Source organism: Chiloscyllium plagiosum, chromosome 16 (assembly GCF_004010195.1).
Source record: "Chiloscyllium plagiosum isolate BGI_BamShark_2017 chromosome 16, ASM401019v2, whole genome shotgun sequence".
NCBI classification, from domain to species: Eukaryota; Metazoa; Chordata; class Chondrichthyes; order Orectolobiformes; family Hemiscylliidae; genus Chiloscyllium; species Chiloscyllium plagiosum.
In genome coordinates, this window is record NC_057725.1 from 14,517,415 (window position 1) to 14,531,104 (window position 13,690).

The window sequence follows — 13,690 nt, forward strand, 5'->3', positions numbered from 1 at the left end:
AGTAAAATGTTACAGAATGCTAGAAATCTGAAATAAAAACAGAAAATGCTTGGAAAAATCTACAGGACTGGTAGCACTTTGGCAAAACTCAAGAGTTGACATTTCAGGTAAATGGGAGAAAGTGAGGACTGCAGATGCTGGAGTACCAGAGTTGAAAAATGTTGTGCTGGGAAAACACAGCAGGCCAGGCAGCATCCGAAGAGCAGGAGAATTGACGTTTCGGGCATAAGCCCCTCTTCAGGAAAGGTTCCAGATTGATGACCTTTCATCAGACCTGGTTGGGTTGAAGTATATTCCACATGTGAAACTCATCATACCCCACACAACAATTTGTTTTAATATTAAAGAAATACTAAACGAAGCTGCTGAAGAGACATAACTTAAATTAATCCAATAATTCAATCTTTTGCTTTTAAAAACATTTTCTAGGCTACCATCTTGAGATATTGGATACCTAGGGTTTAGGGAAGTTCATTTTTAATATGTAGTTTTAGTTAAGAGATCAAGTAGTTGAAGTGTATTAATCAATTAACCTCACATCATTATGTTTAATTATAAGCAATTTAGGACACTAGTACCACGTGACTGACTCGATCTGTAGCTGACAAGTTAGAGCCTCCTCTAGACTTTACCAGCTCTTTACAGAGTGAATCCTGTCACAGTTGAATACTTTAGCCCAAGCAATATTCCACACCATTAAAAAAACCTGATCAAATCATGACACATCAGTAAACAAAAATCCATTATATATATATATGTTCTACATTAGGTTAGTTTAACATTTTGTAATGTTTTAGACAAAAGCAATCACATTGTATTATATAGCTTTTGATTCAGAACAAAGTTCTGTGGTAGATTTGTGTCAGTTTTTGTAGGTGTCGACCTCTTTTCTTTTTGACTTGTATTACTTAAACCTTCAGTGCACACATAGTCTTGTGTGTATTTTTTTTTAAGATTCCCTTCAGTGTGGAAACAGGCCCTTCAGCCCCATAAGTCCACAACGATCCTCCAAAGAGTAACCCATCCAGACCCATTTCCCTCTGAATAATGAGTAATTTAGCATAGCCAATTAACCTGACCTTCACACCTTTGGATAGTGGGAGGAAACCAGAGCACTCAGAGGAAACTCATGCAGATATGGGGAGAATGTGCAAACTCCACAGACAATTGCCCGAGGCTGGAATCGAACCTAGGTCCCTAGTACTGTGAGGTAGCAGTGCTAACCACTGAGCCACCATGCCATAGATTCTCTTTACTCATTTTTATACATACTCTGCATAGATTTTTATGCATTAGCAACTTTTAATTTCTGCATTAGTTTTAAGGTTGTGTGTAACTTAGCTATGTTGTCAATTTTTAATTAAGCTTGTTCCAAGAATTAATAAGTACTAGCTCTCAGTAGTCAAAGTGCATGTTGAGTTTGAAATTGAAGGCAAGACTATTCTCTGGTCAGAAACAGAAAAACACAGTGGCAGAGAGAAAGAACGATATTACCTACACCCTAGGCCAAACATCAGGAAGCAAGACCTGCATTGAGTCAGTAAAATCATGACCTAGCCTTAAGTTTTACACTTGTTACTCAATAAACATCCACTGAAGTTACGTCACTAGCCTTTCTCCTATTGCCTGAATGGTTAAAGTCTCAAATAAATGGAGAAATATTGAATGTGTAGACTCAAAGACTGTATATTCAGAAAAGGTTAGTACACATGGGATACTGAAATTGTATGAACAGTCATGATCATATTGAATGGTAGTGCAGGCTCAAAGGGCCAAACGGCCTACTCCTTCACCTATTTTCTATGTTTCCATCAAGAATTTAGGAACGCAAATTGAATGTTATTATTTATTCCAAGTAGAAATGCTTTGCCTCAGTTGTTCAGAGCATTGGTGAGGCCACATCTGGAGTACTATTTCCAGTTTTGGTCTCCTTATTTAAAGAATGGTATAAATATATTAGGAACAGATCAGAGAAGATTCATTCGACTAATTCCTGTGATGAAGGTGCTATCTTATGGCAAAAAGTTTGATCAGTTGGGCTTGTACCAATTGGGGTTTAGAAGAATGAGAGATGATCTTATTAATAACTTGTGATCCTGACGGGATTTGACAGTTGGATAGTGAAAAGACATTTCTCCATGCAGGAGAAAAAAGAACTAGGAGAGAATGATTAAAAATGAGTGATCTGTCAAAATAGGTTGGAAATTAGGGGATTTTAATTCCCTCAGAGAGCTGAGAGACTGTGGAATTTTCTTCCCTAGAAAATGGTGGTTACAAGGCCAATGAATACAGCACACCAGCTTTATGACACTGTGATCTTTTACTATAAATTGTGTGTCCTATGATCTTACCCCACTAGCTACCTGACGAAGGAGCAGCACTCTGAAAGCTTGCACTTCCAAATAAACCTGTTGGACTATAACCTGGTGTTGTGATTTTTTAACTTTGTCCACCCCAATCCAACACTGGCATCTCCAAATCATATTTACGAGGCAGAGGTAGATAGATTCTTGATTAAAAAGGTAGTTCAATAGTATAGGGAGTGTACATGAAATTATAGTTTAGGCCATAATCAGATCCTATCAAATGGCAGAGCAGGACTGAAGGGCTCAATAGCCTACTCCTATTCTAATTCATATGTTTATCTGTGCTGGTTTACTGTCACCAAAATATGCAGGGAGCAACTAAATCTTCTCTCACAGTTTAACACCATCAGAAATAGTGGTATATCACATGGCCTGTCAAACCTGCTCCACCATTCAACGCGACCATTGCTGATCCTCAGTTTCAACTCCGATTTCATGCCTACTTCCCATAAATCTTGATTCCACGAGAGAGCAAAACTCTGTCTTTTCCAGCCTTAAATATATTCAATGATATATTCATGTTCCTCTGGGGGAGAATTCCAAAGATTCACAATAATATGAATAGAAGTATTTTTTCAACCCAATCCTAAATGGTGACCTGCTTTTCCTGAGGCTGTGCCCCATGTTTTGAATTTCCCAGCCTGAAGGGAACATTCTCTGTGTTCAGCTGTCAAGCTCTTACAGAACCTTCTAATTTTCAATGAGATCATCTCACATTCTACTAAAGCCCAAAGAATTTAGCCAGGTTTGCTCAGCCTTTCATTATAGGTCAGCCCTCTTTTATACATACTGAAAGCTAAAGACCACAGAGTTGAAATTTTACACCCATTTTATTAACAAACATATTTCACTGTTTCTGAATACAGAAAATCTACTGAAATCAAATAGAACAGCCCTGTTCTTTGGCAACAAGCACAAAAAAAAAATCACTACTGTTTAAAAAAAATGCTGATTAGCATTGGACAGTATTTTTCTAGAGTACAGACCAGTACCTGTCGACTGAAAATAATCGCAGTTAACCAGATTTGGATTAACACAGTCCTATTTATTTAGTGCACATCAATTGCATATCTTTATATCACAATTTCTAATCTGGAGCCAGCGTTTCTTTTCAACAATATCTCTGCTCCCATTTCTGACTCAAGTTATGATTCTACATGTGCAACTCTTTACACTGGCTGGAAACAAGCACTTCAACAACATGGACATCACTATTAAACCAGTCTCGTCCCTCACTGTCCACAGGGGTAATTTCCACTGGGGGGGCTGCACAGTAATTTAGAGTTCCAGCAAATATTTCTCTTTCTAATCCAGAAAACCCAAGGTCATTTGTAATTTCTCTACTGTATCCCAGCTAAGATTAGCAAACTCAACACAGATCAGGAGCCAAATTGTTTTTGGATTGCATGGTCCAGGTACTCACTGAGTCACCTGATGATAACATTTTGTTTGAAAATGATAAATTATTTTAGTTATGTACAAAAGTCATCTCCAACAAGAAACGTTGTGGTTTGCTCAGCAATACGTTTTAAGAAGTAATTACTGCAGGATTCAATAAATAAGCTCTTGAATAAAAAAGAACACTCAAGTTAAACCTCCAATAAGTGACTGCACTGTATTCCTTAATGTGTTTTCTTATGGTCTGATGCATTTTTTTTTAAACTTTGAAAGTACATTAGAAAATGAGATGAAGGAGTGTTCAAAACTTGGGTATTTGCTGCCAGTTTCTGGCTGCCAAATCTACCACCTTTAGAAGTCTAAATTAAATCAATAAAATTTGAGTCTTTTCAAATGCAGCAATGAATCAATAGTATGCATTTTTTAATCAAACTTGACATTGGTCTATATACGAAACTTCAGCAAACCTGTTTTAAATAGCACATTTCTTTTGGGTTTATCCAATGTAATAATGTTTGCCACTAGGACCTATAGCTGAATTCTGATTTTGTTTTGTTAAAATTCAGTATGCATTTTGAAGTTGAGCAAATGTATTCTTGGCAAGTTAACTCACTGCTAACTATTGCTTATATTGTATGAAACAAAAATAATTAATCTTTGATTCATATTTTCAACTCTTTATCAAACACTCAACATTTTGCCTCATGTATCTTTGATTCTTAAGAACAAATTCCTCAGCCTTAAAATAATAGGGAATGTGAATCAAACACGCCAATGTATATTACCAGGCAAGCAACTTTTTGTGGATTAATAAACAATATAATGTGACAAATGTTTTCCAACATCACTCATAACTTTGTACCCATTTTCTAGAAATCAGCTTCCTGTTTAGATAAAGTACAGCAGATCCAAAACAAGATTTTCTTAAATTTGTCAAAGTTAAATTATCTAGATATTCAACTTTAACTTAAAGTCCAAGCATTAAAATTGTTGTATTGTATTATTAACAGATACAGTCTAAACACATTTGTTTAGTTTTCTTTTGGCAATGTCTTCAATTGAAACGCTGGCCTAACAGTTTTTTGTTATTTTAACCGTACAATCCAAATGTTCAACTTTCAAACAAAAACTAACAAAGCCTGTTTGAGGTCTTTTGTTCTTCACTTATTTGCACATTGTCATCCTCTGTGTTCATTTCATCTTCAGTTCCTTTGTGTCTCAGGGTAAATTGTTCGAAATGTCAGGTTTATTCGTGGATTTCTGTCATGGTATTCTTTTGGCACTCGATGCTGTAAATAATATTAATAAGGTGCATTCAAATATTCACTGTACTGTCTTCATAAATAAGTTCTAACAACACCCTCATCCCCTCCCACTCTTAAATGGTTCCTACATAATGAATTGCTAAGTCCCACCACAAATTTGTCATCAAGATACCCTTATTCTTTTCTGCCCTCAGCTTTTGCACTTAAGTAACTATTTATCCTTGATTTCAATGTCTATCTCAATTCACCTTACATGCTCTTCAATAATCTTACTTTCATACTGCTGGAAAAAGACACATTTTGACAAAGATTAAATCATGCACTCATCAGGATAATTCCCAAGAATGCTCAGAATAAACAACAGGCACAAATATTTGCTGGTTCATTTCTCAGGGCAATGCCTTTACCAATCAAAGTTAACCTGACCGAGTTACAATTTACACAAAGCCTGGCAGTTATTTGTCAGACATTCATCATTAACTAGTGCATTCTCGATGGCAATGTCTCCACTAAACAGAGCTAATTTAGCAACTGAATGGTGCACTCTTCTCATACAGTATAAATGTTGGCTTTCTATTTCATTGATATTCTTATGAATTATCCAGATGAGTGCAACAGTTTCACAAAATGCATCTTTTCTCAGCAATATTCAAGTTCTGTATTACCAAATGATAATGTCACTTTTCATCTCTTCTCCCTGTATACAAGCTCACTTAATCATATTCATGCCCACACCCTTGATCTTCTGGCCATTCTATTCCCAACTTTGACAAGACCAACAGGTCATCTTTCATGTTTGCATCCATCACAATTCACTTCTCTTTAACCCCACTTCCCTCTGCATCTTTGCAGAATGTATTCTTCAGAAAGCAGGTGTCACTGGCAAGGGCAGTACTTGTTATCCATTGCTAATTGGCCTTCAACTCAATGCCTTGTTAGGATCATTTCAGAGGCAGAATCAAATTGAATTGAATTAGCTTTATTATCACATGTATTCAAATGAGTACGGTGAGAAGTTTATAAGTTGCCACTAACAGCCACCATAGGTACAAAGGTACCTAGCGTGAAGATGCTGCTTCTCTAACATGGTTATTTTGCCCTTGGTTTTTTTGAGAGGGGTTGTAAAGGCAGCGGTTCCAATATGTGTGTAAATATCTACTTGAAAAGGCCGTTAGGTTGTTTTTTTCAAAAACGCTTTACAATGAAAAGGGAATGACCAGTTCTCCAAGTTCAGTTTTATTTTTCTGGTTCGGTTAGGTATGGCTTCAGCAAGCAGTCTGTTTGAAGCTGCTGGTCACATTTTAGCTAGGAGCCCAGAGAAGCTGCTGTATCCAAAGAAACAGCTCCATGCTGATCCTCTCTCTCTCTCTCTCTCTGCAGTCTCTCTCCTGTAAGAACATGTGTTTGATTTTACCTTATTTTTGCTAAAGGCACGTTTATGGGAATGTTGCAAATACTTGGAACAGCATCATTAAGTTGCAATAGAGTTGATTGGGTTTTCGGATAGGTTAAGTTATTCTAAATTCGGTTCTTTTTTGTTCGTGCTTCATTCAGTAGTCTGTAAATAAATTCTGTTTTGTTTATAACTGCGTCATTTGGCTAGCTGCATCACTTCTGGAATATCCACTATACAACTACACTTAAAACAACTGGCAAAGTTAGGGTCTGGTCTGCCTTCTTGAAGTGTTTTGAGGCGGTCTGGCCTGGTCCATAACACTAGGTACAATCCTTAGTTACAGAAAAGAGAAATGAAGAAAAAAAGAGAGTTACTTTACAGCTATACACTGTACAACCAAAGGTCTGAGAATTAAGAAGCAAAGTTAGAAAGACAAACATCACAGAATCTCTACCATGGAAAATAAATCTCTTCTCACGCCCACCCCTCCCCCGAGAAAGTATTTACAATTATACTTTGAAACTCCCTACACTTTGCCGTCTCATTCGAAAAAAAATTGTTCATTTTCAGACATCACCATACTAGGTAACAGCATCAGTTAGCCTCCGGTGAAACACTGGTGTTATGGCCTGCTTTCTATTTATGTGTTTAGGTTTCCTTGGGCTGATTATGTTATTTCCTGTGGTGATGCCATTCCTGTGTTGGTGATGTCATTTCCCATTCTTTTTCTCAAAGGGTGATAGAAGGGATCCAAATCAATGTGCACGAGAATTCCTAGAAACATGGCATTCCAAACAGAACTCTATTAACAAACACATTGATTTTGAGAGAGGCATAGTGGCCCAGTGGTTAGCACTGCTGCCTCATAGCGCCAGGGACCCAGGATCAATTCCAGCCTTGGAAGACTGTCTGTGTGGACTTTGCATGTTCTCCCAGTATCTACATGGGTTTCCTCTGGGTGCTCTGGTTTCCTCCTACAATCTAAACTTGTGCAGGTCAGGTGAATTAGCCATGCTAAAATGTCCGTAATGTTCAGGGGTGTGTAGGTTAGGTGCATTAGCGAGGGGGAAATGGGTCTGGGTGGGTTGCTCTTTGGAGGGTCAGTGTGGACTTGTTGGGCCAGATGACCTGCTTCCACATTGTAGGGATTCTATGATGAGATGATAATGAGCTGCATTCTTAAACTGAAATAGTCCATATGGAATGGAGACTCCTGCACTGCGGGTGAGAAGGGAGTTACAGGAAGTTGATTGGGCAAAATAATGGGTAAATTGGAAAAGACATTGCAGATGATGGTCTTCCCCATGTGCCTAATGAACTTCTCCTTCCAGTAGAGGTAAGAGATTTGGAAAGTACTGTTGAAGATGCCTTAGTGATTTGCTGCAAAGCATCTTACATTTGATTCACACTGCACTTATGTCATATGAGTGATGAAGGATATGAAAGCTGAAGGAAGCAAATGGAATGCTGAACATGCAGAATGTTTTGTCCAGGGTAATGTTGAGCTTCTTAAGAGTTGTCAGAGCCACACACATCCAAGAAATATTCCAATTGCCAACCTGCTTTTGTTTCCAAATTAGCTGGTCCAACTAGGTTTCTGGTCAATGGTGACCCCCTCGGATGTTGCTGGTGAAATAGCTCCAGAGAGGCCAGGATCCTGTCACCAAGTCACTCTTTACACATGGAGAGTCCTTGACTCTAGTACTATCTCTTCAGAGTGCAAGAATCTCTGACACTTCTGTTTATCTGTCAGCCAAGGCTCCCTATTTGGATCAGATTAACAGCCCCAATCAGAGAACTCATATTCTGTGAGGTCCACCTGGCTGACCTCGTTACAATCACTACAGCTGGCAGGGTATTCAGCAAAATTAATGTAATTGCATGTCAGGGAGAGATGGTTTGATTCTCTTTTGTTGCACATACAGATTAGTACAGCATAGAAATAAGCCACATAAGCTATCGAGGTTGTGCCAAATTGGACCTCAACTATCCCATACTACCTCTGCCTCACCACTAAAAGCCAAGTGCTACAATTCCTTCCCTAAAGAGTCACCTCCTTCTCCTTTAGGATCCTTCTTAAAATGACTTCTTTGATTAAGCTTTAATTTATACTTTTCTTCGGTTCATTATCAACTGATCATGCTTCTATGAAGCGCATCAGGATATTTTTCTATCTTAATGGTTCAGTATAAATTACAGTTGTCAATCTATTAAAAATTTATTGTGATTAACCTTGGAATTAAAATTTTTAATCACAATTATTCATGGGTTTTAACTGCAGCAATAATCTACTTTGCAAGGCAAAATGAGGGATCCATGAAGCAGCAAGTCTGCTGGGGCCCAAGACAAACAGAGGGATAGTCTGCAGCTGGCCTCAGGATCAATAATCATCGCCACTGACAAACACCGCTGCACTAACTCACAGCTATCTCCCTGGCAACCAGCTTACATTCACAGAAGGTAAACTTCAGACATGCCCAGAAGCTTAGGGTGAGTTGTACGGAAAGTTGCTGGCAATCCTGAGATATTCACAGCAGAATTTCTGCACCTAATGCATATGAAAAATTTTAACTAAGCAAAATTTACTGCATTAATCACTGGAGTTAGTTGTGATTAATTGGCAATCCTAATGCAAATGCAAGCTGTTGTTTAGTTATGAAGGTGAGTTATTTGAACGGGATTTCATGTATCCTTTAGGATCCGGCAAAGTACATTTGAGTTGCTTCACATGGTCATTTGTTTTGAAACGTAATATTCAAAAAAGTATCTTAGCCTAAGAACTGGCCATATAAATCTCACTTACTCAATACACATACTCTTAAATCAATCAGTGGAATAATGATAATGAGGAATATTAACTTTTATTTGATGAAGCTTGTTTGGCATTAAACTCATTGAGAATGCTATCATTCACATAATCCATAATATGTTTTATAATAACTTTGCAGATAGATAGTTGATATACATATAAATTAAAACCAAATGACATGAATCTTGTTGCTGGAGCACAGCATGTATTAATAGCTATAAATAACACTACAATTAATGCAGAAAGGTGTGATCACAGAATTTGAAATAAAACCTGTGTAAGGGCCAAGATGAATTCCTCACTCACTTTTCTGTTTCTAGTCTTTCGTGGGATGTTGGGCCTTGTTGACTAGGCCAGCATTTAATGCTCATCCTTAATTGCTCTCGAGACCATGATGGTGAGCTACTTTCCTGAACCAATGCAGTCCATGTAGTATAGGTACAGCCACAAAGCTGTTAGGGAAGAGATGCCAAGTCAGGAGCTTCCTGGTGCCCCCATGCATCTGCTGCCCCTGTCCTTCTAGACGGCAGGTTTGGAAGGTGCTATCGAAGGAACATTGCTGTGTTGCTGCAGTGCATTTGGATAAACATTGTTGCTACTGTTCATCAGTGGCAGAGGGAGTAAATGCTTGTGATCTGTTGCCAAAAAGCATGGATTACCTTGATGTGCAGTTTATTGAGTGTTGTTAAAGCTATATACTTCCAGACAAATGGTAAGCACACCTTCACAATGTTAATTTGTGCCTTGTAGATTCTGGGCAGCATGGGGAGTCAGGATCGGAGTTATTCATACCAGAACACCCAGCCTCTGACCTGCATCCTGTCTGCTTTAAATAAAACATATAACTCGCAGTCACAGCCGGCTAAAGTTAATTATATTATGTTACAGGCACAAGGTTAATTAAAGGTGCATCAGAGAAGCATCTGGAACTGCTGTCTTCCATGCACATTTCCTTAGTTGCTGTTTGTGGGGGCTTGTGCACCATTATGGCCCCCATGTTTCCTTCCTTAAAACGTGGCTTTACTTCTTACTGGTTGTAAAGTACCTTTCAGCAACATAAGGTTATGAAGGACACTATGTAAATGCAAATATCTCTCTTTATGCATATGAAAAAAATAGCAACCACAATTTTGATAGGCAGTCTTGTGCTAGCAAACACAATGTCTCGTGGTGGAAAATATTATTTTTTTGTTGAGGAACATTCTCAACTGGAACATCTGTTGCATCACTTTGAAATTCTAAGTATTTTTCTCACCTGCCACTCCTTCTGAGCTTCTCCTTCCATTACCAACAAACACCCGTGGCTCAGTGGGATCCGGATTCTTTCTACATATGTGTAATCTCCTTTATCCTCCTGTGTGGAACAAAGGAAAAGATTATGTATCATAAGCATTCGGGAGTATAAATTACTGTTTCACTTAATGACCAGATACCTCCAACCACAGGCCAAAAGTCACTTTTCACTGTTTCCAATATTAGAAGTAAAAATTGAAAATACTAACTTTTCTCAATGCCCCTGTGTTCTCCTGGATTGCCAATTCATGGACACTCCAGGACAGTTCCAGAAGTTTGGTAAACTTAGTCCCAACTTTTTGGAAACCTTTGGAGACTCCAAAGCAACACGAGATTGATGCTACCACCCAGCCCTGAATTTCTCAGCCCACAATCATATCCCTCTAAGTAGAATTTATTATTTACTTCACCTAAGGCAAACAGAGAAGTAGACTTTTTAGCTTGCTCCATCACAGCTTCCACCTCATTGTACCAAATCCCATTCTCAGCAAGCAACAGGATACTGTACACACGATGACACAGAGAGTTAATGCTATTGTCACACATGCTTTCTGGAACCAACCAAAATAATGGCAATAAACACTTTCACTATGGTGACAGTGTGACAAATGTAAAAACTGCCCATCCACTCGTTGGCATTCTGATAGCTTCATAGGCTCAAAGCTACCCAGTCTGGTGTGTCTGTTTGTGGAATACATGAACTCCATAGACTTTACACAAATCAGGATGGATTAGGATGGTGGAAAAATGGAGAAACAGTGAAACTGAAAAATATAAACAGTGAGGATGAGAAATAAACATTAAAGTTACCTCAAAATGATAAAATCAATGGGAAACGAAGACGGAAAAGACAGAAAACAGAAAGTGCTGGAGAAACTCAGTAGGTCTGGCGGCATCTATGGAAAAGAGACAAAGTAGCCTTGAAAGGTTAACTCTGTTTCTCCACAGATCCTGCCAGAAAAGTAGGTAGCTTATAATGTAAATAAAGAAAAAAGGATACTGCATTGCCTTTATACCAAATTATTTTACTATTTATTTTCCAAACTCAAACATTGGTGTTTGTAAGCCAGGAATACTATGATCTGATTCACCACTAGCTTCAGTTTCTTTTCTCACCAGGAGCAATTCCCCCCCCACAGACATTGCATCCATTCTTGACAAAGGCGTAAACCTGCAGTCAGACCTCAATCTTTCCCTGCCAAAATGTGTCTTCCTATAGCCAGCGACAGCCAGAACAGCATGCACACTACATTGACAAGATGTCTGTTCTCAGCACCTACAGCTGACTAAAGAGTGAAAGAACAGGCAATAGAACAGAAGGGGGAGACAATGCATGAAAGGTAAAGGTAAAGTTGCCATGGCTCTACCAGATTATAGGGCTACTCTGGCTACTCTGGCTACTCTGTCATTAGAAAGAGACTGATTTGGGTTATAATTGGTGGTGGTTTAACTGGAGAGTCATCATGCCTCAGGCAAGGGTAGAGGGTGAGAAGGAGGGTCCTTCATGGTTACCTCTGCCTATGTGGGAATTGCAACTGTGTTGCTGGTGTCACTCTGCATCGCAAACCAGCCATCCAGCCAACTGAACTAACCAAGCACGTAAAGAAAATGCAGAAAAGAGTTGCCATCAGCAATCACTCGCTAAAGAGTATGTCTGTCCACTGAGGAGTCTATGTCACTGAAACAGAAAAGCCAAACAGTGCAGAAAAGAGGTAGAAGGTGGGACAAAGAGGGAACAGATCAACATGAAAATGATACAAGAATGACAGACACATCAGACATATGGTGTGCAAAGCTACACAAGATTCATTAATATATCTCTTAAAAATTTTAGTGACTCAGGTTTTATGAGCTGCATAAAACTGTTCGATTTTAATGCTTTCCCCTAAGGTGGGTTAGGAGGCAAGAAGGCATTAATTGAGCAAGATGGTGGCAAGTAAGAGCATGGCTGCCTTCCTGCCTCTGCCCTGTTAAAATCCAGATGAAAGGCTTGTGGATGGTCTTCCTGCCCTGCCAATGAAGCTCCTTAAATAATTAACCCCAAAAGTGAGCCAATCAGTAGCAGGTGGGGAAGTATTGATGTAGGAAGGCGAAAAAGCCAAACATTGTTGCTCTGCTTGCACATTCCTGGATGGTTGAGTGACAGGGTTTCATGTACTGAGAATCATTTTCTGTCCTCGCTACAGTCTGAAAGCCCCGCTATAATTCCAAACTGTGATTCTTATCTCATGGTTACTCATTTTTGCACAAAGCTAAAGGACTGTGGATGCTGGATAAAAGAAACAAAACCAGAAATGGCTGAAAATACTCAGGAGGTCTGGCAGCATCTGTGGAGAATGTTCTGAGGAAGAGTCATTGGACTCTGAATGTTAACAGTGTTTTCTCTCTACAGATGCTGCCAGACCTGCTGTGTTTTCCAGTAATTTCTGATTTTATTACTTACATATGGCCTGGGATCTCTTGATGAAACTGGTGAGTGCATTGCTGGTGACTGCTAGTGTTCCTACAAGGGAGGGAAAAGGTCCCTCGATCAATTATCAATCCTGGGGAATACTGCTCCGTCAAAATTATGGTGGGCCTTCCCAGTAGGAAGCAGTGAAGGAGTCTTGCTTGCTCTTCAGCCAGAAGATGAAACCCCATCACCTGAGTTAAATACTTCTCAATTTGTTGAAAAGCAAGATTAAAACATCAGTTTGCCACATGAGCACAGCTTTCTTTGATCCATGATTAGTTAAGCTAATGAGGTAGAAATTTGGTCACATGGTTATGTAGAGCTCCCTCTATTCCCAGGGATAGGTAACGCTAATGGCTGAGTGAGGTATTCTTCAATGATATCACTCAAGTTTACTACGTGGGTCATGCAGCTAACAGCCCACAGCATTATTTACGCCATTGGGATATCTCCCTGGAATGGCGAACATAGAACAGTACAGCACAGAATAGGCCCTTCAGCCCACGATGTTGTGCTGACCACTGATCCTCATGTATGCACCCTCAAATTTCTGTGACCATATGCATGTCCAGTAGTCTCTTAAATGTCCCCAATGACCTTGCTTCCACAACTGCTGCTGGCAACGCATTCCATGCGCTCACAACTCTCTGTGTAAAGAACCAGCCTCTGACATCCCCTCTATACTTTCCTCCAAACAGCTTAAAACTATGA

The 13,690-nt window shown here is 39.1% G+C and overlaps 1 protein-coding gene across 4 annotated transcripts in view; it reads right to left on the minus strand.

The window, feature by feature from the left end:
• Positions 1 to 3,177: 3,177 nt before the first annotated feature.
• Positions 3,178 to 13,690, minus strand: part of alkbh3 (alkB homolog 3, alpha-ketoglutarate dependent dioxygenase) — a 75,600-nt gene continuing 65,087 nt past the window's right edge. For 3 of the 4 annotated variants that reach the window (XM_043705476.1, XM_043705474.1, XM_043705475.1), the window contains exons 9-10: positions 10,490 to 10,588; positions 3,178 to 5,053 (exon numbers count right to left, since the gene is read on the minus strand). In XM_043705476.1, the coding sequence (XP_043561411.1) occupies positions 4,967 to 5,053; positions 10,490 to 10,588 (186 nt within the window). In that variant the 3' untranslated portion in view covers positions 3,178 to 4,966. Of the gene's footprint in view, positions 5,054 to 7,984; positions 8,189 to 10,489; positions 10,589 to 13,690 lie in introns of all 4 variants that reach the window. The other variant, XR_006313898.1, reaches the window with a different exon arrangement.